Below are 24384 nucleotides of genomic sequence, written 5' to 3' on the forward strand. Positions count from 1 at the left end.
ACTGAACTTTTGTGAGAACCTTAGAAGAAAAGCGTTATTATCATTCCTATGTGAAACATAAGGAAACAGGCTCAGAGAGACGAAAGAACTAGCCCACGTCACACAGCATGACTGGCCAAGCATAGCCTGGAATGAGATGGAGAACCTCATTCTCACTGTCCTCTCCAGCCATTCTAGGGACCGCTAGCAGGATGTGACTAGCGTTTTGAAGGAGATGACATCATTCATTCATTCAGCAAATCAGCCTGAAGCACCTGGCATGCCAGGCCCTGTTCTAGGCCTGGAGATTTCCCGGGGAACAAAGGTCCTGCTCTCCTGGAGCTGATCCCAGGCCCCCAGGGAGGAGGAGGGAAGTGAGGACTTGGGTTTGTCAGACTGGCCCCCCCAGGCTGCCCTGGGGAAGGGCCATCTTTCAACCGGGCTGGACCCTTCTACTTCCGGGCCCACCCTTGAGGGTTTTTTTCTGTGTGTTTGTTTTTTGGCTGCACTGGGTCTTCATTGCTTTGTACAGGCTTTCTCTAGTTGCGGAGAGCGGGGGGCTACTCTTCGTTGTGGTGCATGGGCTTCTCATTGCAGTGGCTTCTCGTTGCAGAGCATGGGCTCTAGGGCTCACGGGCTTCAGTAGTTGTAGCACACCGGCTCAGTAGTTATTTGCACAGGCTTAGTTGCTCCTCCGCATGTGGACTCTTCCCAGAGCAGGGATTGAACTTGTGTCCCCTACATTGGCAGGTGGATTCTTAGCCAATGCGCCACCAGGGAAGTCCGAGAATTTGTGTTTGCTTGTTCGGTTTGGTTACATCTTTGTTTTTATTTATTTTGGGGTCTGGCATGCAGGATCTTAGTCCCCCAACCAGGGATTGAACTGGTTAACCCTGCATTGGAAGCATGGAGCCTTAACCACTGGACTGCCACAGACATCCCGACCCTTGAGGTTTTATTTGAACTTCTTCTGGCTGCTGGGGCTTTTGAAATGCATCAGCCACCCCACTCCTCCCTCCTGTTCCTGGAGTTCACTCTAGGGGAATGGAGATAACCAGCATGGGCTTCCTGGAGGTGGCTGCTGGTGTCCAGAGAAATTAGGGCTTATTAAGATGGAAGAAAGCTGAGTTGGGGTGGGGACGGATATTGGGGATGGAAGGAGTGAGCAGGGCTCAGGGGATGGGGAAAGGTAGGCAAAACTGAACAGGGAGCATCCTGAGGTCCAGGTGAGGTGTCTGAACTACCTGTCTTGGGGACCATGAAGGGAGGTGGTGTCCCTACACTTCTTCAAGAGGAAGATGTATAGGGTAGGGGACCTTCCTGGTGGTCCAGTGGCTAAGATTCTGTGCTCCCAATGCAGGGATCCCAAGTTCCATCCCTGGTCAGGGAACTAGATCCCACATGCCGCAACTAAGAGTTTGCTTGCCACAGCTAAAGATCCCACATGCTGCAGTGAAGATTGAAGATCCTGTGTGTCGCAACCAAGACCTGTCACAGCCAAATAAATTAAAAAAAATATTTTTAAAAGATGTATGGAGTAACCCACACCTGGGAACTGCAGGGTCACATCCTACCCCTTTCCAACTGCCTGACCCTGGGAAAGTCAGTCTACCTCTGAGCCTCAGTTTCCTCATCTGGAAGCTGAGGCTTCTAGAGTTGTGACAAGAATTAAAAGAGGGCTCACCTGTGGAGTGCTTAGCAGAGAGCATGGCTTGCTGTGGTGTTCAAGAGGATGCTAGCTGTGATCATGTGTGTATCGTGTGTGCAGGGGGGAGAGAAACCCCTAGGCTCCCAGCATGCCCTCCTTTCTCTCCCTGAGATCTGAGACCACCTTAGGTTCCATCCTAGACCTGACCAACCCCACCCAGCCAGATGGATGTTTACTGCACAGCTATCCTGTCCCCAGGGCAGGTGTCCTGTTGGGGACTCAGAGGAAGTGTTTGCTCCCTCCCTCCCAGAGGGCCAGGTGATGACCTGGTGGGTGTCCCCACCCTCCTGCAAGTTAACCACAGGGCAGAGTCCCCTTGATCTGGGCATTCTGATGGAAGTCTGTACAGGGCACCACAGGTCACAAGGGGACACAGAGAAGGGCTGACACTGGCCTAGGGAACAACATTTGAGGGGATGGAAGACTTGGGGTGTTTGTCTTGGAGATGGGACCCTCAGGGCATCATCCTTAAAGGTATCAGTTCTAGCAGCCACTGTGTTCTCAGCACCTACTGTGTGCCAGGCTCAGCTTCAGTGCTTCTCCACGGGGACCTCACCTAGTCCTCACCCCCACCCTGTGCAGCAAGGACACACCATCACAGAGACAGGACACAGAGAAACAGAGAGGGAAAATAACTTGCCTGGGTCTGTCTCAACCAGGTCTGTCTGTCCTCAGAGCCTACCATTTCTAACAAATTGTCAGGAGGAAAGGAGTGCGGGGTGAATTTTTCTGCAGAGCTCCCAAGGGCCCTGGCAGGGAGGTGGGCTTTGGTTCAGTAAAGGTAAGAGTCTCCAACAGCTGAAGCTGTTCTCTGATACATAGGTAGTGAGCACCCCATTGCTAGAGGCAATTTAAGCAGAGAGTGAAGATTGGATTTGATGACCTCAGACTTCCCTTCCAGCTTAACACTGGGCTGTGAGGTGGCAGGGATGAGTCGGGGAGGGGTGGTGTCTATGTCTAGGGGAAGGCTTGTCAGATGAAGACCAGTGGACACAGGGCAGAGGAAGGGGTGGGTCTGAGGTCCTTGTGGAGAAAGAGTGGGCAGGATGTGGTGATTAATGGAAGAAGGAGTCATTCATTCTCCTGGGCAATGCTTTGGGGGTAAGAGGTAAAGGCCAGGCGCCCTTGAGAATGGCCAGATTCTGGGCTCTCTGGAGGTAGCTGGTCCTTGGAGATGCTGGTCAGCTGTAGATCCCGGGCAGCCCCGTGTGTGCCTGGAGACTGGGGCAGGACCAGGGAAGCAGTGCAAGTGGAACTTTGGGGCTTTGGTTAAGTACTTTGGAGGGGAGAAGGTGAAGGTCTGGGGTGCCCCAGAGGCCGGGACAGAGGACCCACACATGTGACCTGGCCAAGATGAGCTGCCCTAGTGTGGACCAGCCCCAGGGAGGTCAGCACTGCTAAGGACAGTGACTCCGATTAAGAGGGGTCTCTGGAGTAGTCTCCGGTAGTCTGGAGGGAGCCTGATGAAGATGGTCTAGAATTGGGAAAATGCAAGTAGGTCTGAACCAGGAGGCTGGGAGTAGAGGGTGGCAGCCCCATCATGCCAGTCTCCCTAGGGAAGGGGGTAGGTGTGCTTGGGGCGGGGTATCCCCAGACACTCCCCCCACCTCAAGTCCTGAGCGCTGAGTTATTCTGAACGCAATCTGCCAGGAACCACCGAAGGGCGGGATGGGCCCCTCTTTCAGGACCTACTAGGCGTGGGCCAGGAAAAAAGAGGGAGGCACGGAGCTAGGCGGGCCCGTTTCTCAGGCGCCGCGGAGGGCGCAGTTCAGAATCCAGCGGAAGCCAGCCTGGCTTGGGGCGATTCCCGGGGCGGGCAGGGCCTGCGGGTGCCTCCTTCTGGACCCCGGGGGGCAGCGTCCTGCCGCTGGTCCTCGCCGGGGGTGGGAGGGCGAGCTCTTTTCTTTAAGCCCACCTCAAAGAGTGCAGGTTTTGAACTTTCTGCAGGTCTGTAAAGGCACCCGCTTGGGGACAGTGACAACGACCTCCTTACCTCTGTCCGCAGCCCGGACCCTAGGTTACCCCCAAAAGCCGGCCGGCCTTCCAGCCACCCCTGGGCCGCGGGGTGGGGCTCCCGGAGCTTCCCGGGAGCGCAGCCCCTCCCCGGCCTAGCCGGGCGAGCCGTTGGTACGTCCCGGCCCGCCCAGGTGGTAGCGCCCGCGCCGGCCTACCGTAATTCCCCTACGACCCGCGCCCCCGCCGGCGCAGAGCGGACCGAGCCCGCCCCGCGGTTCCGGTGGCCCTCGTCCTGTAGGCCCCTCGGAGCTTTGGCAGTCTTGACCCGAGCCCTAGCCACTGGGGAGGAGACCCGTGTCCCTAGGTGAGTCTCGGGGGAGTTCAGACGGGGGTGGGTCCGGGAGCCAAGACTCCCTCTGAATTAATGGACAGAAGCCGGGGTTGGGGGAGGGGGGATAGTGGAGGGAGGGGAGGGCGAGGGTCCCACACAGCCCTGGGCCTGCAGGTGGCCGTCAACAGGCGCCACTGGCTCTGCTTCTACTTACTTGGGGTGGAATGGGCTCCAGCGCCCGCCCCCACAATGACTCTAGGGTGGGGTCGGCTGGGAGAAATGGCCGTGAGGAGTCTGTAGGGACCCAGCCCTGGTGTGAGGGCTGCTGGTGGGGCGAGGGGTGCCGAAGGGGATTTGGCGGGGCTTGGTTAGGTGGTTTCGGCGACCTCGCTGCATCTGGGCGTCCGTGACGGTCCAAGCGGAAAGTCCTCTCGAGGCCGGCAGGGGGCGCGAGAGTCTGCGCCTCGGGCCGCCTGGGTCTGGCCTGGTCCTCGCTGGGGAGAAGGGGAGAGAGAGAGCCAGAGGACTCATGGGTCTCCTGGAGACCCAGAGGCCAGGACAGACCCTGGCCGCTCTGATGAAAGACTGAGGACGTGGAGGCCCAGGGGCCTCGGGCCCTACCGATTCCTCCACTTCCTTCCCCAGGCTTGGAGGGCTCTGGGAGGATTTGTTTCACTATTCCTCTGCTCCTTTGCCAGAGTCCAGACACACATTTGAACCCAGCAGCCATCCTAGATAGAGAATTCTAGAGAACTGGTCAGTGCCCTCTTTGCACAGTAGGGAAGGGCAGGAGGTAGGTAAGTGGACCCCAGAAGCAGGTCCAGGCCTATGCCCTCTCCCCGATTCCCTCCCAAAGAGCCTTTTGTGTGGCTCTGAAACAAGAGGTGCCAGGAGAAGGTGCAGGCTTCCGGGCTGGGGTCCGGAGCTCCAGGACACATTTCTGCAGGGCCTGGGCAGGGGTCAAAGTTCATGGACCACACAGCCTCTCCTTTTCCACCTAGTACCCACAGGTCCCAGCTGGTTGGCTCCCTGGGGAGGAAGAGGGCTCACTGGCTTCTGGACTTGGTGGCATGGAGCTGGCCTGCAGAGAGGTTCTCTACACCCCTACCATCTGCCCAGCACAGGGCAGGTCCTTAGAGCAGGCTCTGCCTCCAGGGGGACCCCAGAACCAGAGGACAAGCAGTGAGGCCCAGGCCTAGGGGAAGGGAGGAGCCAGATGGGCTGTTTGAAGAGGAGAGCAGCCTGGCAGAGCCGACTCCTCCCTGGCTAACGTGCCCATGCATGCAGCCTCCACCCCTGGATTTCCAAGGTGCCAGATGGAGCCTCAGGGTTGGGAACCTCTTAGGGGAGCTTAGCTTGGGCAGGGAGCCCCTGGGCAGGAGTGTCCCCCTGGCCAGAGAGCCCCAACTCCTGGTTCCAGTCCAGTCTCCTGTGGACAGAGCAGGCCCCAGCCCTGTGACCTCCCCTCTCCCACTGCAGACCAGGCTGGGGCCTCAACCCACTGTGAGGAAGGGGATGCCCACAGGACTCTGCTTTTCTGGGGCTGGGGAGGTGGTGCTGGGCGGGAGTGGCAGGGGGCTCCTGCCTTGCAGACTCCATTATTCATCAGCCCCGGCATCTGGTTTCTGGGTATCAGTTTCAACAAGCCAGTCCTGACTCATGAGCCTGGAGCTGGGGCTGGGCTAGGGAGGGGCCCCCTCCTCAGAGAGTCAGGGGCTGGGACCTTTTGGGCCTGTTCACGGGCTGTTTCAGCTCCCTATTTAGCGAGCAGGTGGGAACCTCAAAGCCTGCCGAGGCCTCCTCCCTTCCCTGTGTAGGGCTCCTTTCTTCCCCTGCTCCATAGGTTCCTTGACCCTGCACGTTTGGCCCTGGGATAGCAGGGCCCTGGCCCTCCAAGGAGCAGTCCCAGCCCTGGATGCAGAACCCAAGCAGGAGCATGACTCAGGGTGGCCAGAACCTGGTCACTCCAGTGACCTCTGGGGACCTGTCCTGGCCAGTCCTGATGGTCTCCACTCGATGCAACCTGGCTACCACAGACTGGTGGGCTTGGGGATCCCCCTTGTCCCCAAGGAGGGTGGACCTCACGTCCCTGCTGCCCAAATCACTGCTTGGCTGGTCGACATGTCACTACGGCTATTCTGTGCTTGAGGCTCACGGGAGTGGTCCAGTGGGCATCTGCTGTTAGAACAAGTTATTTTACCTTTCCAAATCTCAGTGTCTTTGTCTGTTGAATGGAGATAGTAACAGTATCTTCTCCTTATGGTCCTGAGAAGAGTGAACGGGATTTGGCATGGGCCTGGCACTTAGGTGTGCTCAGAGGTTGGCCTGGGGGGCAGGGGCAGGGGGCCTGGGCAACACCACCCGGCTTTGAGGTAGAAACTGACCTGCCTGGGCCAGCAAGCCAAGGTCATGGATGCTGGAGGGGATGGAGAGAAGCCGTGGACAGGCAATGGAGAAAGTGTTGTTGACCGTTGGCCACAGGAAGGGCATCCTGGCCAAGACCTTCCTGGCCCCATTGGCCTTCTCTGGCATGAAGCCCCTCCTTCTGTCTTCATTCGTCCATTCATCATCTTAGTCTACACGGAGTACCTGTGGCCAGGACTGTTCTAAATGCCAAAGATGAAGCATGGGCCAGACAGCCAAGACTGCTAGCCTCTGGAGAGAATATTCTAGCAGGGGAAAGTGATCATCAAGAAGTGAACAAAGAAAATAATTTCAGGTCATAATATAAATAGATGCTTTGGAGGAAATGATTCAATTTAAGGGGACTGAGAGTCCTGGGGTAAGGGGGTGTTTATTTGGAGAGAAGAGTAACGGCCTCCTTGGTGAGGTAGGATTTAAATTGGGGCCCAGTGCCAGCTGTTGGGAAGATCAAGGGCACATGGTGTTCCAGAACACAGAGGAGCAGGTTCTGAGCTCAGTGAGTTGTAGGGATGAAGGAAGCCAGCATGGCGGCTTACCCTGTGGAACCGGCCGGGGGTGGGGGGCAAGGTAGGAGCCAGGCCATAATTGGGATTTTATTTTAAGCAAGATGGGAAGTCACAGGAGGGTTTGGTGGGGGGGTGGGGGAGTGACATGATCAGGTTTCAGTTTTAGAAGATTTGCCTATGGTGTGGAAAGAGGGTCGCTCAGGATGTGGGAGGGGACACAGCCATGGAACGTCCTGGCCAGGATAGATGGATAAATTGCTGCTCCCTGCAAAACCTGTAGAGACCCTCTTCCCCCCACAGAACCAGATTGAGGGGGAGCTGTCTAGGGGATGGGGCTAATGACAGCGTGTGAGTACTGAGGAGTGCCCTGGGGAGGCCATTTCAGAAGCCTGGGTGTCAGTCGGCCTGTGCACTTCTCCGTCACTTTCTCCCCCACTCGATGAGCGAGGATAACAGTGCCGGCCTCCACCTCCCGGGAGTGAGTGTGAAAGCGCTTTAACGACCTACAGTGGTGACCCTGGCACCACACCCCATTCCGGGTCTGCGTCTCTCAGCCTCTGATGAGCGCCCTCTGGCGGTAGGGCACCGGAAGCTCCCGCGTGGCCCTGAGCCGGGGAGGGGTGCGGGGCGGTGGGTGCCAGCCTGGAGCAGCAGGGGCTTCGTGGAAAGCTGAGTTGGGTTGTGGGGTTGTCCCGACGCCTCCTGTCACGCTACTCCTGGGCGCACCCCAGAGACCACCCTCTCCGCCCCGTGCACCTGCCTTCCGCCTGCCGCCTCCTCCTGTGGTCACCAGCCTCACTCTGCTCCTCTGCCTGGCGTGGGCAGTGGGAGCGGGGGTCCCCCGGGCTCAGTCTCTGAGGCGGCGGTCTCTTGGATTGCGGGCCGGCACTAAGATGACCCTCAAGAAGGCCTCTGAGCGCCGGCTGTGTGGCTGAGACTGAGAAGTGGAGTCAGATATCCTCGGGGCTGGACAGGGAGCGGGGCCCGAGGACCCCTAGGGAGATGTGATGTGTCCTTGGTCCGGTCCCCCCTCTTCTGCCACCAGCATTAAGGAAGCTCCCTCACAGCAGGGAGAAGTCCTGCGGGCTGAGGCTCTGGGGAGGGGGTCCCCAGGACTGGCGGGAGGGAGTTAAGATGCCCTTTGGCCAGGGGGACCTCCATGCCCAGTCGTTCGCGTTGGGGGGGGGGGTGGTGGCGGTCACAGCAAAATGGGGCGCCCGCGGGACTGGGCGGGGCCGGGGTTCCGCAGTCAAGGTGAGGGGGGTTGTCACCGGCGGGTCCCCCTTCCCCCAGCATTCAAGGAGGTCCCGGCGGGGGTGGGGGGACCCTCTGAGCCTGGGACATTTGCGTGGGGGTTGGGGGCTGGGGGTCAGGGCGGGGCTGCCGGCGGGAGGGTGTTCCCCGCCCCCCGGGGTCCCGGCGGGCTCGGCGGGCGGGCGCGGCCGCACAATGGCAGGAAGCGGGGCTCCGCGCTTTGTCCGGCGGGCGGCGCAGACCGCCGCTTCCTCCGGCCGCCATGGGGACGGGACCCGGCGTCTCCGGGCGCCGCGCGGCCTCCAGGCCGAGCCCCGGGCTGCCCTCCCGAGATTCCGAGCCCGGCTGGGCAGGGGGTCGCGACCGCAACGGGGAAGGCCAGGTACGGGCGCGGGGGGCTGGGCGGGGGGCGGGGCGGGTGCCCTTTCGCTCCTAAGTGCTTTTTCGCTCTAAGTGGATCCGGTACTCGGCGGCCCAGCCCCCTGCCCGGGGTGCACACCGCGGGAGTGCGGGGCTGGGGAGGAGGAGCTGGGGAGGCGATGAGGGGCTGGGGGCTTGAGATGTGTCCCCCACCCTGGCACCAAGGGGGCCAGGCAGCGGAGGGGACCGCCAGACCCCGGCCTTTTGTGTCTGGGGCTGACTCCGGACACACCTGTGGGTCCCAGGCCCTGCCCTGGCCACCCTCCCCTTTCCTTCCTCTGTCCAGGCCCTGCCCACACCCCTCCTACTCCTGCTTCTGAGGCCACCCTGGTGGGACTGGGAAGACTGATTTCTCCACGCCCCATCCCTGGGGGAGTCAGCCTTGATCGTTCGTGCTCCCCAAAAGGCCCAGGCCCCTTTATTATTTGTAAAGTTACCGCCCATTCTCTGCCTTTGGACATGCAGTGTGACCTAGCTGTTCCATGGGATCCCCTCTCGCTTCTTTGGCTTGAGTCCTGAGAACTTTTGGCCCCAGACCCTGCTGTCTCTCCCTGGCTGGCAGGGTCGCTGCTGCCCTCAGAGAGTGGTGGGGGTGGGGGGCGTGAGGGGGCAGCAAGGAGGTGGGGAGTAGACCCTGGGTCTGAGAGAAGGGGCTCAAGAGTCTGGCTTTGGGAAGGGGCTACCCTGCTTTAGTGATGGGGAGACCCGCAACCCTGGAGGGAGTGGTAAAGACCCAGGGGTTTGGAGATGGAGGTGTGAGAACAGACAGTGTGGGCACTGCTTCAGCCTCCCTCCCTTGGGGTTCTCAGAACTTCATCCTCAACCCGCTGAATACTCGTCTGCTTCAGATCCTAGCCTGACTCTCACATCATCCTGGTGTCCCTGAGCCTGGGGGCTGCTGGGAGGATGGAAGGAGGTAAGCCAGCAGCTGGACTCTTGTTAAAATTAGCTTTAGTATCAGTAGTAATTTCCTCCTCCAGGGGATCCTCCCAACCCAGGAACTGAACTCTTGTCTCCTGCATTGGCAGGCGGATTCTTTACCACTGCGCTACCTGCAAAGCCCACCTATTGGTTAGTACATTCAGTTGATATTTATTTAGTGGCAATCTGTATGCTATGTAGTGGTATTATAGGTATTATAAATAGGAAATGGCAACTCACTCCAGTATTCTTGCCTGCAGAATTCCATGGATGGAGAAGCCTGGTGGGAGCACATATACTGGTTAGGTTTTAAAACAAGATTGTGGCATAGAACCAAGGGCTTGGACTGGAAGACTCCCAGAGAACCACCCCCCCGAACCCAGAACACCCACAACCTATCATGGCTCCTGCCATGTCACCCCCCCGCCACCCACTGTGAGGCCAGGGCCTGGGCAGCTGGTCAGTCCACAGCCTCACTGCCCAATGCCAAGCCTGGCATCAGAAAAATGAAGCTGTCAGGGAAATCGCTAGAGGCCTGGAAGGGGTCAGGAAGGGGCACCTGTGCCAGACTGACTGCCAGGCGGGACACAGAGGGCGAGAGGGCTGCTGAGCTGGCCGGCTGTGAGCCTCCTGGGGAGAAAGGACAAGTGCTTCCTCGGATTTGTTGTCAGGAAGAGATGCTCACTGCAGGGGTTCCTGCATCCGCAAAGCCCAGCCCTCTGTCAGGAGTGCCCTGGGGAGGCCAAGTGTGGATGTGGATGTGTGCAGAGCCATGGAGGAGAATCGGGGTTTTCACACTTTCTTTAACAGTAGATCAGAGGGTTTCCCTGGTGACTCAGTTGGTAAAGAATCTGCTTGTAGTACAAGAGACCCGCGTTGGATCTCTGGGTCAGGGAGACCCCCTGGAGAAGGAATTGGCAACCTACACCAGTATTCTTGCCTGGGAAATCCCATAGACAGTGGAGCCTGGTGGGCTACAGTCCTTGGGGTCTCAAAAGAGTCAGACACAACTAGCAACTAAACCACCACCACCAGGTCAAGTGAAGAGAGAAACAGCTGCTCTAGTTGAAGAGTGCCACTCACCCTGCCTCAGGACAGAAGACCACACTTGAAGACCACTCAGGAAGGGAGTGGCAGTAGGGGGTACCTGGCTCTCAGATTGCTGTTGGAAATGTGGACCATGATGCCCAGGGCCCAGACCCCCTGGAACAAGTGACCTCAGTCTGCTCCCTGCCAGCTGACATTTCTGTGTCCATATTCCTTTTTCTGTCTGATTGAGGAGTGGAAGGAACACAGGAACCAAAGCAACAAGTTAAGATCCTACATGCTTTCGGCTGAAAAACCAAAACACAGAATAGAAGCAATATTGTAACCAATTCAATAAAGACTAAAGAAGATGCCTAATCAGGCTCTCTCCAGCCCAAATCTCCAGTGGTCCTCTATCATGCTACTTAATAATCAAACCAGTGCTTATTGAATGGCTAGGACGAGATCAGTCAGTGAACCTGAAAGACGGAAACTGCTGTCCTTGTAGAGCTGATAGGGTGTGGAGGCAACAAAGTGAGACGCACAGACTGCCTGCCAGTGGAAGGTGTTAAGTAGAGAAGGCAGGGGCAGGGAGTGAATGTGGAGGAATGAAACCTTAGAAGGGAAAGATGGTGACTTTTGAGTGAAAGTCTGCAGGAAGGGAGGTGGCTGGTTATTTCAGTGTCTGGGGGAAAGCGTTTCAGGCTGAGGGATTAGCAGATGCCAAGGCTCAGAGGTGGGGTATGTCTGAAGAAGCGTGTCTGAGAAGGCAGGAGAAGGGACTTCCCTGGTGGTCCATGGCCAAGACTGCTCTCCCAGTGCAGGGGGCCTGGGTTCAATCCCTGGTCAGGGAACTAAGATCCTGCATGCCACAATTAAGACCCTGAGCGCAGCCAAATAAATAAATATATACATGTTCAGTGGCTCAGTCGTGTCTGACTCTTTCTGGTCCCATGGACTGTAGCCTGCCAGGCTCCCCTGTCCATGGGATTTTCCAGGCAAGAGTACTGGAGTGGGTTGCCACTTCCTATTCTAGGAGATCTTCCCGACCCAGGGATCAAACCTATGTCTCTTCTGTCTCCTGCATTGGCAGGTGGGTTCTTTACCACTAGCTCCACCTGGGAAGCCCAATTACAGGGAAGGCAGGAGGCCGGCGGGTGGGGGCAGTGGAAGGAGCTAGGAGAACAGGACTGGAGGCCCCTGAGGTCACTGCCTTGGTGGGAGATGGGAAGCCCTTGCAGGGTTTTGAGGAGGTTCGTGTGACTCCTCTTTGAACTGGGTCCACTGTGGCTGCTCATGGAGAATAGGCTGGGGTCAAGGATGGGTGTAGGGTGACCAGCTCTGGGGCCCTGTCATCCTGCCAAGAGGCGATGGGAGCTAAGCTGGCCTGGAGCGTGTGGCTGGTTTGAAACTATGGATATTAAGGGTGGCGCCTGAAGACGTGTTAGACTGCCTGGATGATGGGTAACAAAAGGCTCACAGGTGACCCCCAAGGTTTTTGGCCTAATATGTTATTTTCTTGGGGCTGCCATAACAAGTCAGGGTGGCTTTAGAACAACAGAAGTTTATTCTCTCGGTTCTGAGGCCAAAAGTCTGAAATTAAGATGTGGTCAGGTCATTCTCCCTTGCAAGTTACCAGGGGAGGATTCTCCCTTGCTTCCTCCAGCGTCTGGCACCTAGTGTTCCTCAGTATTCCTTGGCTTGTAGGTGCATGCCTCCAGTCGCTGCCTCTGTTGTCACATGGCTTCTCACTATGTGTCCCCTTTCTGTGTCTCTTCTCTTCTTATAAGGATACCAGTCATATGGTTACTCCATACTCTATCCTGTGTGATCACAGACCCCATTATGATTTCAGCTTAACTAATGACATCTGTAATGATCCTCTTTCCATCAAGGGCACATTCTGTGGTGCTGGGGGTTAGGACTGAACCTATCTTTAAAAAAAAAAAACAACAATTTGCTGTGCCGCCTGGCTTGTGAGATTCTTGTCCCCCAACCAGGCCTTCCCATGTAGCTCAGTGGTAAAGAATCTACCTGCCAGTTTAGGAGATGCAAGTTTGATTCCTGGGTCAGGAAGATCCCCTGGAGAAGGAATTGGCAACCCACTCCAGTATTCTTGCCTGGAGAATCCCATGGACAGAGGAGCCTGATGGGCTACATACACAAAGAGTCAGATGTGACTTAGCAAGTAAACAACAACAGCAGTTCCCCAGACAGGGATCAAATCCAGGCCCGTGGCTGTGAAAGCACCAAGTCCTAACCACTGGACCACCAGGGAATACCCCGAACCTGTCTTTTTGAAGGACATAATTCAACTCATAACATCAGCATAGTCGGAAGATGTTGGCAGTAATCGAGATGGGTAGAGAGCCATGTGGAAAATTTCAGGAGCTCATGTGAGGCCCTTTTAAGTTTGAGATGCTTGTTGGGATCCAGGAGGAGGATGGAGAAGGTGGGTCCAGAGTCTTGGCCCTGGTCCCCACTGGACAGATCACCTGGGAGCCTTCCCCAGGACAGTGGGTGTGGGTAAAATGAGGAGGGGTCCACGGATGGGGAGAGAGCAGGAAGCAGGGAAGGGGGCTGAGAGGGGAGGGAATAGGCAAGGCATGGGTCCTGGGGGCCGAGGAAGAAATGGTTTCCAAGAGACCATGTCAAATGCTGGGCCTCGGGAGAATAGACAAGAGGACTTAGAAGTGTGGATGTCAACAGAGACCTTAGAAGAGCAAGTTGGGGAGGGAGCAGAATTGATGGGAGAGGATCTGAGGGGAAATAGAAGTTAGAAAATCTCCAGTTGCAAGCATTGTAGTAATAGTTTGATTTAGGCAAAAGCCATCAGTGAGGACTAAAGCCCTGGAGTGTGCAATCACTGGGGAGCAGGCTATCTTAAAGTGTTACCCCAGGACTACCTACTCATTGGTGGTTTAGTGGCTAAGTCATGTCCAACTCTTTGCAAACCATGGACCCTAGCCTGCCACGCTCCCCAGTCCATGGGCTTTTCCAAGCAAGAATACTGGAGTGGTTTGCCATTTCCTTCTCCAGGGGATCTCCCGACCCAGGAATTGAACCTGTGTCTCCTGCATTGCAGGTGGATTCTTTACCACTGAGCCAGCAGAGAAGCCCTGTATCTACTCATTACAGAGAGAGAACACACCTTTACAGAGTATAGCAAGGGGACCTCCTTGGTAGTCCAGTGGTTAAGAATCCACTTTCCAATACAGGGGACAGGAGTTCGATCCCTGGTCAGGGAACTAAGATTCCACATGCAGCAGGGCAACTAAGCCTGTCAGCTGCAACCAAGACCCAGCACAGCCAAATAAGTAAATATTAAGGCAAACAAACAAGATACAGTGAGATCCCCAGATGGTCTGGCACTTGGGCATGCTGAAGGAGAAATAGTCCACTCTCTGTCGTCCCTGCCCATAGGCTCATCTTTGCACTATGTGAGAAGAATTGATGTTTTGAGCTATGGTGTTGGAGAATACCATAGAGAGTCCCTTGGACTGCAAGGAAATCAAACCAATCAATCCTGAAGGAAATCAATCCTGAATATTCATTAGAAGAACTGATGGTAAAGCTGAAGCTCCAATATTTTGGCCACGTGATGCGAAGAGCTGACTCATTGGAAAGACCCTGATGCTTGGAAAGATTGAAAGCAGGAGGAGAAGGAGATGACAGAGTATGAGATGGTTGGATGGCATCATTAACTCAATGGACATGAGTTTGAGCAAGCCCCAGAAGACAGTGAAGGACAGGGAAGTCTGGCATGCTGCAGTCCATGGGGTCACAAAAAGTCAGACATGGCTGAGCGACTGAACGACAGCAAACTGTGCGAGACCCCCAGACAAATCCAGAAGGAAGGGCTCTCGGCGAAACTGCTGGCCTGGCTACTTCAGTGTCCTGAAAAACAGGGTAGAAAATGTGGGACATTCATTCTTTTCTTTAATTTTAAAATATATATATATATATATATATATATATATGTATATTTTATTTATTTATTTAGCTGTACTGGTTCTCATTTGCATCCCTCAGGATCTTTGATCTTCATTGAGGCATGAAGGATCTTGAGTTTTGGCATTCAAACTCTTAGTTGCGGCATGTGGTATCTACTTTACTTTCCTGACCAGGGATTGAACCTAGGCCCCTTGCCTTGAGAGCTCGGAGTCTTAGCCACTAGGGAAGTCCCAGGACATTCATTCTTAAAGGGGTAAACATAGCCAAACATCTGTACATATGATCCTTGATTGGATACCATATGGGGAAAAAAAATTCTATGAAGGACATTATTTAGACACTTGTGGAAATGCCAGGGTAGACTATAGTTGGATAAAGTATCACCTCTGAGTTTCCCTGAGTGTGACCACACGTAGAGTTGTGTGGGGTTTTGCACGAGAACATCTGTGCTCCCAGGTAGTGTTGATTTCCTCACCAGGGGAGGGGTGTCACGAGCAGTGTGGCAAACGTGAACGACTGGCAGAGCTAGAAGGGTGTGTGGATGTCATTGTACTATTCTTACAACTTTCTGTAGGTTTGAATGATTTTAAAACAAAAAGTTGAGGGAAAGAAAGGGTATTGGGGGGAGAGAACAGAAAGTGGTGGTTATGGATGCCTGATTTTACAGAGTTTAGTTATAAGTGGAGGGGGTGCTGGAGCTGGGGAAATGGGTTGGTTTGCCCATGGGAATGATCTGGTGAGAGGTGGGACTCGGTGAGAGGTGGGTCTCGGTGGAAGGCTGGTCTGGGATTGGGGCAGGGTGAAGCCTTCACAGCCCAGGACGGGTGGGTGGCTGTGGTGGTTGGGGCTCATGGAGTTTCTTCTGTTTCCCTGGAAAAGTAGGCAGTGGGTCAGTAGGGAGTGAGTGTGGGATGCTTAGGGGATGGAGGAGATAGGAAGGTCATCCGTGGGGATGGGGATGAGAACAGACTGGAGTGAATGGGTAAATCTGAGGTCACGTCACTAAGCAACGGCCCATGGGTCCCACATAGGCACCCAGATGCCAGCATCGTTCCCTGACTCCTCCATAAGCCCCTCCACACCCTGACTTAGAAATCCACGGGGGTCAGCTGTTCGGGGGCTGCACAGGTCATAGAATTGAGGGCAGAGGCCCTGGGCACGGAGGACAGGGAGGCATTCTGTTTGAAGACACTGAGTTGGGCCAAGTGACTGGCAGCCCCAGCTTCACTTTTTGGGGCCCTTTCTGCCTGTGTTCCGGGAGAGGCCCTGGGAGCACCTGCTTCATGGTTACTTACTCGGCGCTGTTTCTTGTGGGCAGGGCTTTGCTGTCTCTGCATCCCCCAGAATGGACACCTTGTAGGTGCTTGGGAAACATTTGATGAATAAATTAATAAGCACAGGCCCCTCTGGAACACGGATGGTTGGACATGAAGAGCAGCCAGGGGCCCCGTGTACCACAGGGCTTTGGGTCCACCCCACCCCCATCCTTTCCCACACAGGTATGCCACCACGCCGACTGCCAGCAACTGCACCACCGGGGCCCCCTCAACCTCTGCGAGGTCTGTGACAGCAAGTTCCACAGCGCCATGCATTACGATGGGCACGTCCGCTTCGACCTGCCCCCCCAAGGTGAGCACAGGGAGGGGCCGGTCCCTAGAGCCCCTACCTGGGGGCACAGGGTCCTGGTAACTGTAGGCATCTTGACAAGGCCACCAGAAGGACAGGAGTCAACTGTGAACAATGAAACCCAAATCCACTGCTGCCCCTTTTGTTCCACAATTATTTTTTTTAACATTTTATTTTGTATTGAGGTGTAGCTGATTAACAGGGATTCCCAGGTGGTGCTAGAAAGTGGTAAAGAACCCACCTGCTAATGCAGGAGACATAAGAGACACAGGTTCGATCCCTGGGTCGGGAAGATCCCCTGGAAGAGGCCATGGCAACCCACTCCAGTATTCTTGTCTGAAGAATCCCATGGACAGAGGAGCCTGGTGGGCTACAGTCCATGAGGTTGCAAAGAGTCGGACATGACTGAAGCAACTTAGCATACATGCACGCACACATAGCTGATTAACAGTGTTGTGATAGTTTCAGATGAACAGGGAAGGGACTCGGTCATACTATACATGTATCCATTCTCCCCCAAGCCCTCCTCCCTTCCAGGCTGCCACATAACACTGAGGAGAGTTCCATGTGCTATACAGTAGGTCCTTGTTGGTTATGCATTTTAAATACAACTGTGTGTACATGTCCATCCAAAACTCCTTAACTATCCCTTCCTGTCATCCTCCCCCCTGCCAGTTTTTTAACAAGAGGAAAAGTTGGGGACCGGCCCAGCTCAAGGGCCAGCCTATCTCCTCTAGGGGCCAGGTCCTTCTTGATGGGCCCGCCCCTGCCTGGGCCAGCATGGAGAAAGCCCTTCCGTCTTCTCCTCCAGGCAGGGGATTTCTGGACAGATCCTCCAGCCAGGCAGCCAGCAGACAGAGGCAGTGGGAGGTGGGGTGGGCAGGTCAGAAGGAACTTGCAGCAGGAAATAAGAGACCCCTCCTGCTGAACAGGCACCTGGTCCAGTCCCACTGCCAGCTGACTGTGCTGAGGTGGCTTTTGTCTCCTTCCCCAGCTGGTCAGAGGGACAAAAGGACTGTTCCCCAGGGCCCCCTGGGACTTTGGGTGTGGTCACAGTGGTGACCTGCAAGATAGGGGAGGAGGGAGGGGAAACTTGCAAGAAAGCCATGGAGTTTGGTCCCTCCCTGCAGCAATCCTAGAGGCAGTGCTTCTTTATGCCTATTTCATAGATGGGTAAACTGAGGTGGGTTTGTACTGGGCACAGGGCATCACCCAGGGTGTCATCCCAGGCCCCTTGTGTCTTCTTGGTTCTGGGGATGGATAAATGCTAAGCAGTGACTGACTCCTGAACTGAGAGGCCCTGGCTTGTTAGAGAGGCGGGGTCCCAGGGTCCATAGCCGGCTTTAGTTTCTCTGGAGACTACCATGTTGGAAGACTGAGGAGGGGGCCGGGGACAGGGAGGCAGGCACAACCCCACTCCCATTCTACTCCACAGGCTCTGTCCTGGCTCGGAATGTGTCCACCCGGTCCTGCCCCCCACGCACCAGTCCTGCTGTGGACTTGGAGGAGGAGGAGGAGAGCTGTATGGATGGCAAGGGGTAGGTGAGGGGTTGGTGAGCGGAGCAGACACCTGGGGGCTCCCAAGGCTGGGTGTCAGGTCACAGATCTAGGGACCAGAGATCCCTCCACGCCCCTGCTGCTACCCAGATTCCTGGAGGGTGAGCCTCTAGGGCCTCTGGGAGCAGACTCCACCCGTCTAGGGACCCAGGGTATGACTCCTGGATTGGCCACTAGGGGGCGCACAGCTCCTTGTGAGCCTCTCCCCACCTCCACCCCTGCTTGCCTGAGCCAACCTGAGTTACCTGGCCACCTACACTCAGCAAGGGGTGGGTCACCAGAGGGGGCCTACCCACATCCTACCTGGATGAGAGCCCACCCATGCCACCAACCTCTGCCCTGACTGGCTTCCTTACAGGGACCGAAAGAGCACAGGCCTGAAACTCTCCAAGAAGAAAGCCAGGAGGAGACACACAGATGTAAGGAGTCCCCAGGCTGGCAGAGCAGCGCCCCCCGCCCCCCCCCCCCCCCCCGCCCCAAGCCTCTGTCCCTTCTGGGCCCTTTCCATTCCCGAGGCTGGGTCTGTCTGCCCTGAATTCCAGGACCAGGGATGGGGCGTGGAGTGAGCGTGTCTCTCTGTTGCCACCCAGCCCTGCAGCCCATCCCTGCCCACCTTAGCTCAGGTGGGGGATGCTCCAGGAGCTCCTGCTTCCAGCAGGAGGGCTGCCAGCGGCCTCCCTGGGACAGAAAAGGACAGGGAGATCCCTGTGCTCACCAGGACCCTGGGGTGGGGAGGGGAGGGTGCGAGGGGTGCAGACGCTGAGATGCATGTCCGCTCAGGACCCAAGCAAGGAGTGCTTCACCCTGAAATTTGACCTGAACGTGGATATTGAGACGGAGATTGTACCAGCCATGAAGAAGAAGTCTCTGGGGTAGGGCTTGATGGGGCTGAGGGGAGAACAGATCTGGGGGGCAGGTGTGGCCTCAGCAGGTATGACTGTGTGTCTGTGTGGTGGCCTGTAAACGAATGTATCCTCCCCCAAGGACACCCCACTCATGTGCAGTGAGGGCCTGGGAACCATGCTTGAATGGGCGTGGCTCACCCCCGGGGCGTGGACTGGCATGTGACAGGGTCTGGCCCTGGTGTGTCAACATGAACGTGTGAGGGCGAGGGTGTGTTGGCTTGTATATACACATGTGAACCTCCTATTCGTGTGTGCATGTATAAACCTGGGTGTGATCCAGGAAAAGGGTCTCCCTTTTCCTTTGGGGGGAGGGGTGGGGGTTCATGTGATGGCTCTGGGCAGGGTGGGGGGTTCATGTGATGGCCCCCAACACACACACCTCCTGTCCTGGGGCAGGGAGGTGCTGCTGCCAGTATTTGAAAGGAAGGGCATTGCACTGGGCAAAGTGGACATCTACCTGGACCAGTCCAACACGCCCCTGTCCCTCACCTTTGAGGCTTACAGGTTTGGGGGACACTACCTGCGGGTCAAAGGTGAGCAGGGGATGTGGGGCGTGACTGGGTCCTCTGGGGAGGGTGTTGTTTCCCAGCTCAGGTTCCCGTCGGCCATGGCCTTGAGCAGGCTCATTACCATACAGGTGTCTCTGCTGGGTGGCTGTGCTGGGTGCTGGCAGGGCGGGGCTTTGGGGGAGGGCAGCCAGGCCTTGGTTTGGATTCTCCGGGGAGAGAGAGGACTGGAGCTTCGTCCTCCACTGGCCTGGGTTTTGAGGACCTTTACTTGTCCCCGCATGCCTCCCCAGCCAAGCCAGGGGACGAGGGGAAGGTGGAGCAGGGGGTGAAGGACTCCAAGTCCCTGAGTCTGCCGATCCTGCGGCAAGCCGGGGCCGGACCCCCGGCCCAGGAGCGGGTGGACCCCCAGAGCCGCCGGGAGAGCCTGGATATCCTGGTGAGGAGGGCTGTGTCAGGGCTGAGGGTGGGGAGGGGCCAGAGGGGAGGTCACCTGGGCCCCTTGCTGCTCCTGCTGGGGGCTTTCCTCCCCCTTCTGGGAAATGGGGCTGGCTCGGGGTGTACGGGGATCCCCCCACTGCAGGGGGATGGGCCCGGGAATTCTGAGTGTTCATGCATGAGGAGTCTGAGCATGTGTGTCCAAGCAGGCATTGTGTAGGGAGCGAAGCTGTGTGTCACTGGCTGTGCTCGTGAACGTTCGTCAGGGATCCACTTGGACGTGGGCTTCTAAGTGCACCCGAGTGTGTGTGACTCTCTGTTCTCCCAAGTGCTTCATGCTGCTAGTTGGGGTTGGCGGTGGGGGGAGGCGTGGCCCAGGGGTGCCTGTCTGGACCTTCCAGCCCCCAGGGCATGTGTAGGCCTCAGGAGAGGTGGCCTCACAGGGTGGGGGAATGCAGAGACCCTCCTGCGTCCCAGGTGGGTTTGAGGTCCTGGAAATGTGTGGGGTGGGGCCGTGGGGGTCAGGGTAGACCTGCCTCCTGACCATTGCCCCCCGGCCAGGCCCCTGGTCGCCGACGCAAGAACATGTCAGAGTTCCTGGGGGAGGCAAGCATCCCTGGGCAGGAGCCCCCCACACCCTCCAGCTGCTCTCTGCCCAGCGGCAGCAGCAGTGGCGGCAGCAGCAGCAGCAGCGGCAGTGACAGCTGGAAGAACCGGGCAGCCAGTCGCTTCAGTGGCTTCTTCAGCTCAGGCCCCAGCACCAGTGCCTACGGCCGGGTATGTGGGCCCGGGTGCCCTGGGGCAGGGCAGCTGGCTGACCCTTGACCCCTGACCCTGACCACGGGTCTCCTCTCAGGAGATGGACAAGATGGAACAGCTGGAGGGCAAGCTGCACGCCTACGGCCTCTTCGGGCTGCCCAGGCTGCCCCGGAGGCTGCGCTTTGACCATGACTCCTGGGAGGAAGAAGGTGACGAAGAGGAGGATGAGGATGACGCTGGACTGCGGCTGGAGGACAGCTGGCGGGAGCTCATTGACGGGCACGAGGTGGGTGCCGCCTGCCTGCCCACAGCTCCCCCCTCCTCAGGGAAAGGGGGGCATGATCACCCCTGCCCCACTCCACGGGGCCCTTCCTAGGGTGGCAGGATGTTCCAAGGACAGCCCCGCCAGGGTGCTATCATCATTAACCAGCTTGGAGGAACTCAGGCAAGGTGAAAGTGTGGTGCGCCACTTGGCTGGCCCAGAACTTGGGAGGCCCCTGTGTCTCAAATGGGAAAAAAGGTGGTGTGTGGGCCCACTCCACCTGCTCCCCTGATCTGGCCACCCCGGGGCTTCTGGAGACACCCTGCCCTCCCCACAGAAGCTGACCCGGCGGCAGTGCCACCAGCAGGAGGCGGTCTGGGAGCTCCTGCACACGGAGGCCTCCTACATTAAGAAGCTGAGGGTGATCACCAACGTGAGTGTGTGGCCCAGAGTCAACCGCATCCCTGCCCACCCCAGCCCCCACTGGGGCCTCCTCTGGGTGTCTCTGAGCAGAGTTGGACCTTTGCAGAAGGAGCAGGTGCCAAGCAACAAAGGGGGAGGGGTGTGGGGGGGTGGGCCACACCCCAGCATGAAGGTGATTCCCTGGGGCCCCAGGGAATTGGGAGGGGGCTTGGGGCAAGTCTGGGTTGAGCTGAGTAACACAGACCTCATCCTTTCACTCATCCGCTCAACGGCTGTTTCTAAACACCTGCTGTATGCCAGGTGTCCAGCAGCCCACACCCTAGATGCGGAGACAAGATGGTTAGGCACCGGGGTGGGGGGTGTGTAGGGACTTTGACCTGGGGGAGCATCTGTCCTGGGCTTGTGGGCTCAAGGAAGACACCCTCTGGGCAGAAACCAGAGAGAGCCAGGGCAGAGCTGGAGGAGAGAGTTCCAGGTGTGGCAGTCAGGGCAGCATCCCAGAGCGGCCCTCCAGGTGGGGCCTGGGTAGGGGGACCCGCAGCCGGGCCATGGAACTGGGTCTTTTCTCAAAGGGTGAACCCTCTCTGTCCCAGGCTGCCTCAGGGCCTCCCAGGATGGGGAAGGGGTGAAGGGAGCCTTAGAGTCTGGGTGGGGCATCGGGACGGGGAAGCCCCCACTCCAGATGCAGTGCTCCTTGCTTCCACAGCTGTTCCTGTGCTGCCTTCTGAACCTGCAGGAGTCGGGACTGCTGTGTGAGGTGCCGCGGGGCCTGGGGTGGGGGCGGTCCCAGGGAAGTAACGGGGAGGGGCTAACGCCAGGGAGGGGCGGGAAAGGGGCGGGGCTGACTGCTGCAGTGGGTGAGGGGCGGGGCCTGGCACCTAATTGTTGAAGTGGGATGATGCTGAAGAGTGCTCGGGGCGGGGCTGACGGCTAGAGGGGCGGGGAAGAGGATGGGCAGGGGCGGGGCCCGGCCCCTGAAGGTGGGCAAGGAATGGTGCTGCAGAAGGCTGGGGGCGGGGCTGACAGTGAGGGCGGAAGGGAGATGGGTAGGGGCGGGGTCTAGAAGAGGGGCGGGGCCGAGCTCACCTCCATCACCAACCCCGCCCCCCAGGTGGAGGCGGAACGCCTGTTCAGTAACATCCCGGAGATCGCGCGGCTGCACCGCGGGCTGTGGGGCAGCGTGATGGCGCCGGTGCTGGAGAAGGCGCGGCGCACGCGGGCGCTGCTGCAGCCCGGGGATTTCCTCAAAGGCTTTAAGATGGTACGGATCAGGTCGGACACACGCAGGGACACAGATGCAGGGCTGGGGCGCCAATCCCGTCTGCCCAACACCCCGGCCTCCCCCCAACCGGTGACCCGAAAGACCCCTGGTGGTCAAGGGGTGTAGAATTCAGAGTCGGTCGCCGTGGTGTGAAACCCCACCTGGCCGTGCGCCCTTGCTACCACCTGGCCGAGGTCGATCGCTTTCGCTGAGGCTCCGTGTCCTTGTGTGGAAAACGGGGATAATAAGCTTGCCCCCTGTTGGTCGGGGAGAGGCAGTAAGGGAGGAGCGAGCGCGGGACCCCCTCCCGCGGGGGTGGGGCGCGCAGTAACCGGTGCTGTGCCTTTTCCGCCCCGCGCCAGTTCGGCTCCCTCTTCAAGCCCTACATTCGATACTGCATGGAGGAGGAGGGCTGCATGGAGTATATGCGCGGCCTGCTGCGCGACAACGACCTCTTCCGAGCTTACATCACGGTGAGGGCCGGGGGGGCTCGCCGGGGGCCAGGGCACTGCACGATGGGCTCCCCTGGGCAGCAGGTGCCGGGCGGGGAGGGGGGGCGCCCTGAGTCCCGCTCCGCCTTCCCGCCGCAGTGGGCCGAGAAGCACCAGCAGTGCCAGCGGCTGAAGCTGAGCGACATGCTGGCCAAGCCCCACCAGCGACTCACCAAGTACCCGCTGCTGCTCAAGTCGGTGCTAAGAAAGACCGACGAACCGCGCGCCAAGGAGGCCGTTGTCACCATGGTAAATGGGTCGCGGGCAGGAACCCTCCCTCTGGCTGGCGGCCCCTCCTGACCCGGTCCTTGAACTGCCCTGGCCCGCCCGCCCTAGATCGGCTCGGTGGAACGCTTCATCCACCACGTGAACGCGTGCATGCGGCAGCGCCAGGAGCGGCAGCGGCTGGCGGCTGTGGTGAGTCGCATCGACGCATACGAGGTGGTGGAGGGCAGCAACGACGAGGTGGACAAGGTGGGTGCCATCGTCTGCGCGGGGGTCCTTGGCCCTGCTGGGAGCGGGTAAGGGCCACACTGGCAGATGCGAGCTATACTGGGAATCTCATCTGAGGTCTCCCAGCTGAGATGAGGGGTCAGACCTTGACCACTCTTGCCCCCGCCCCCAACCCCACCCCCAGCTCCTGAAGGAATTTCTACATCTGGACCTGACAGCCCCCATCCCTGGAGCCTCCCCTGAGGAGACACGTCAGCTGCTGCTGGAAGGGAGCCTGAGGATGAAGGAGGGGAAGGACAGCAAGGTGACTCCAGGAACCTCCCCATGCCCAGAGCCCTTGCCTCCCCCTTACCCTGTGGGGTATGGACCATCCCTTCCTCGGGACCTCCTGGGCCCTAGTCAGTGATTCTTAGCTGCCCGGTCCCTTGGGTAGCAATGCAAGAACTAGTGCCTTTATGTGAGGAATGACTGGATTTTTTTCTTGTTTTAAAATTATTTGTAATTGAAGGATAATCGCTTTACAATATTGTGTTGAGGGATGACTTTTTGCCTGCAGTTTACTTTTTACAAACACAGCAGCCAGATCCCGGCTGTCAGGTGCCATTCTAGCCCACCTGTCAGTGCCATAGTGTGTTCCTGTTGGGAGGGAGGGGCCCATTCTGTGAGCAGGCTGGGAATAGCCTAGAGGCTTGCTATGGAGCTATGAATTTTTCAAGCACTATATAACCCAGAGTCTGCAAATCATGATTTTTTAAAAAATTTATTTATATTTGGCTACACTGGGTCTGTGTTGCTGCATGAGAGCTTTCTGTAGTTGCAGCGAGCCAGGACTACTCTCTAGTTTTGGTGCACAGGGTTCTCTTGGCAGTGGCTTCTCTTAGTTGCAGGGCACGGGCCCTAGTTGAACAAGCTTAGTTGCTCTGTGGCATGTGGGATCTTCCCCGACCAGGGATTGTACCAATGTCCTCTGCATTGTAAGGTGGATTCTTAATCAGGGAAGTCCTGCCAATCATGATTTTAAAACCACCTTCCTTTCCCTCTTTAATATAAACTTTTAACTGGCATAAGTCACAAGTAAGTAGCTGGATGAGAGAAAGTCATCTTGTTCTTCACTTGAATGTTACTCTCAGTTCAGTGGGGGTGGAAGAAGAGGTGCTTGACACCAGTGCTCCCAGGGGAGGGTGTTGAAGCAGACAGGCAGAGGGTGCCTGCCTTGGCCCTGAC

At 57.5% G+C, this 24384-nt stretch overlaps 1 protein-coding gene across 9 annotated transcripts in view; it reads left to right on the forward strand.

The window, feature by feature from the left end:
• Window positions 1-24384, forward strand: part of PLEKHG5 (pleckstrin homology and RhoGEF domain containing G5) — a 53091-nt gene that overhangs the window by 26023 nt on the left and 2684 nt on the right. For 4 of the 9 annotated variants that reach the window (XM_065935855.1, XM_065935854.1, XM_065935858.1 and 1 more), the window contains exons 3-17: window positions 15979-16108; window positions 17541-17643; window positions 18021-18081; window positions 18443-18534; window positions 18964-19100; window positions 19367-19512; window positions 20073-20288; window positions 20368-20556; window positions 20870-20965; window positions 21662-21712; window positions 22067-22216; window positions 22579-22689; window positions 22807-22956; window positions 23044-23181; window positions 23345-23464. In XM_065935855.1, coding sequence (XP_065791927.1) covers window positions 15979-16108; window positions 17541-17643; window positions 18021-18081; window positions 18443-18534; window positions 18964-19100; window positions 19367-19512; window positions 20073-20288; window positions 20368-20556; window positions 20870-20965; window positions 21662-21712; window positions 22067-22216; window positions 22579-22689; window positions 22807-22956; window positions 23044-23181; window positions 23345-23464 — 1890 coding nt within the window. Of the gene's footprint in view, window positions 1-3468; window positions 4008-8381; window positions 8541-9459; window positions 9650-14114; window positions 14435-15978; window positions 16109-17540; window positions 17644-18020; window positions 18082-18442; window positions 18535-18963; window positions 19101-19366; window positions 19513-20072; window positions 20289-20367; window positions 20557-20869; window positions 20966-21661; window positions 21713-22066; window positions 22217-22578; window positions 22690-22806; window positions 22957-23043; window positions 23182-23344; window positions 23465-24384 lie in introns of those variants that run through there. The other 5 variants (XM_065935857.1, XM_065935856.1, XM_065935860.1 and 2 more) reach the window with 4 other exon arrangements.

Source organism: Muntiacus reevesi, chromosome 5 (genome assembly GCF_963930625.1).
Source record: "Muntiacus reevesi chromosome 5, mMunRee1.1, whole genome shotgun sequence".
NCBI classification, from domain to species: Eukaryota; Metazoa; Chordata; class Mammalia; order Artiodactyla; family Cervidae; genus Muntiacus; species Muntiacus reevesi.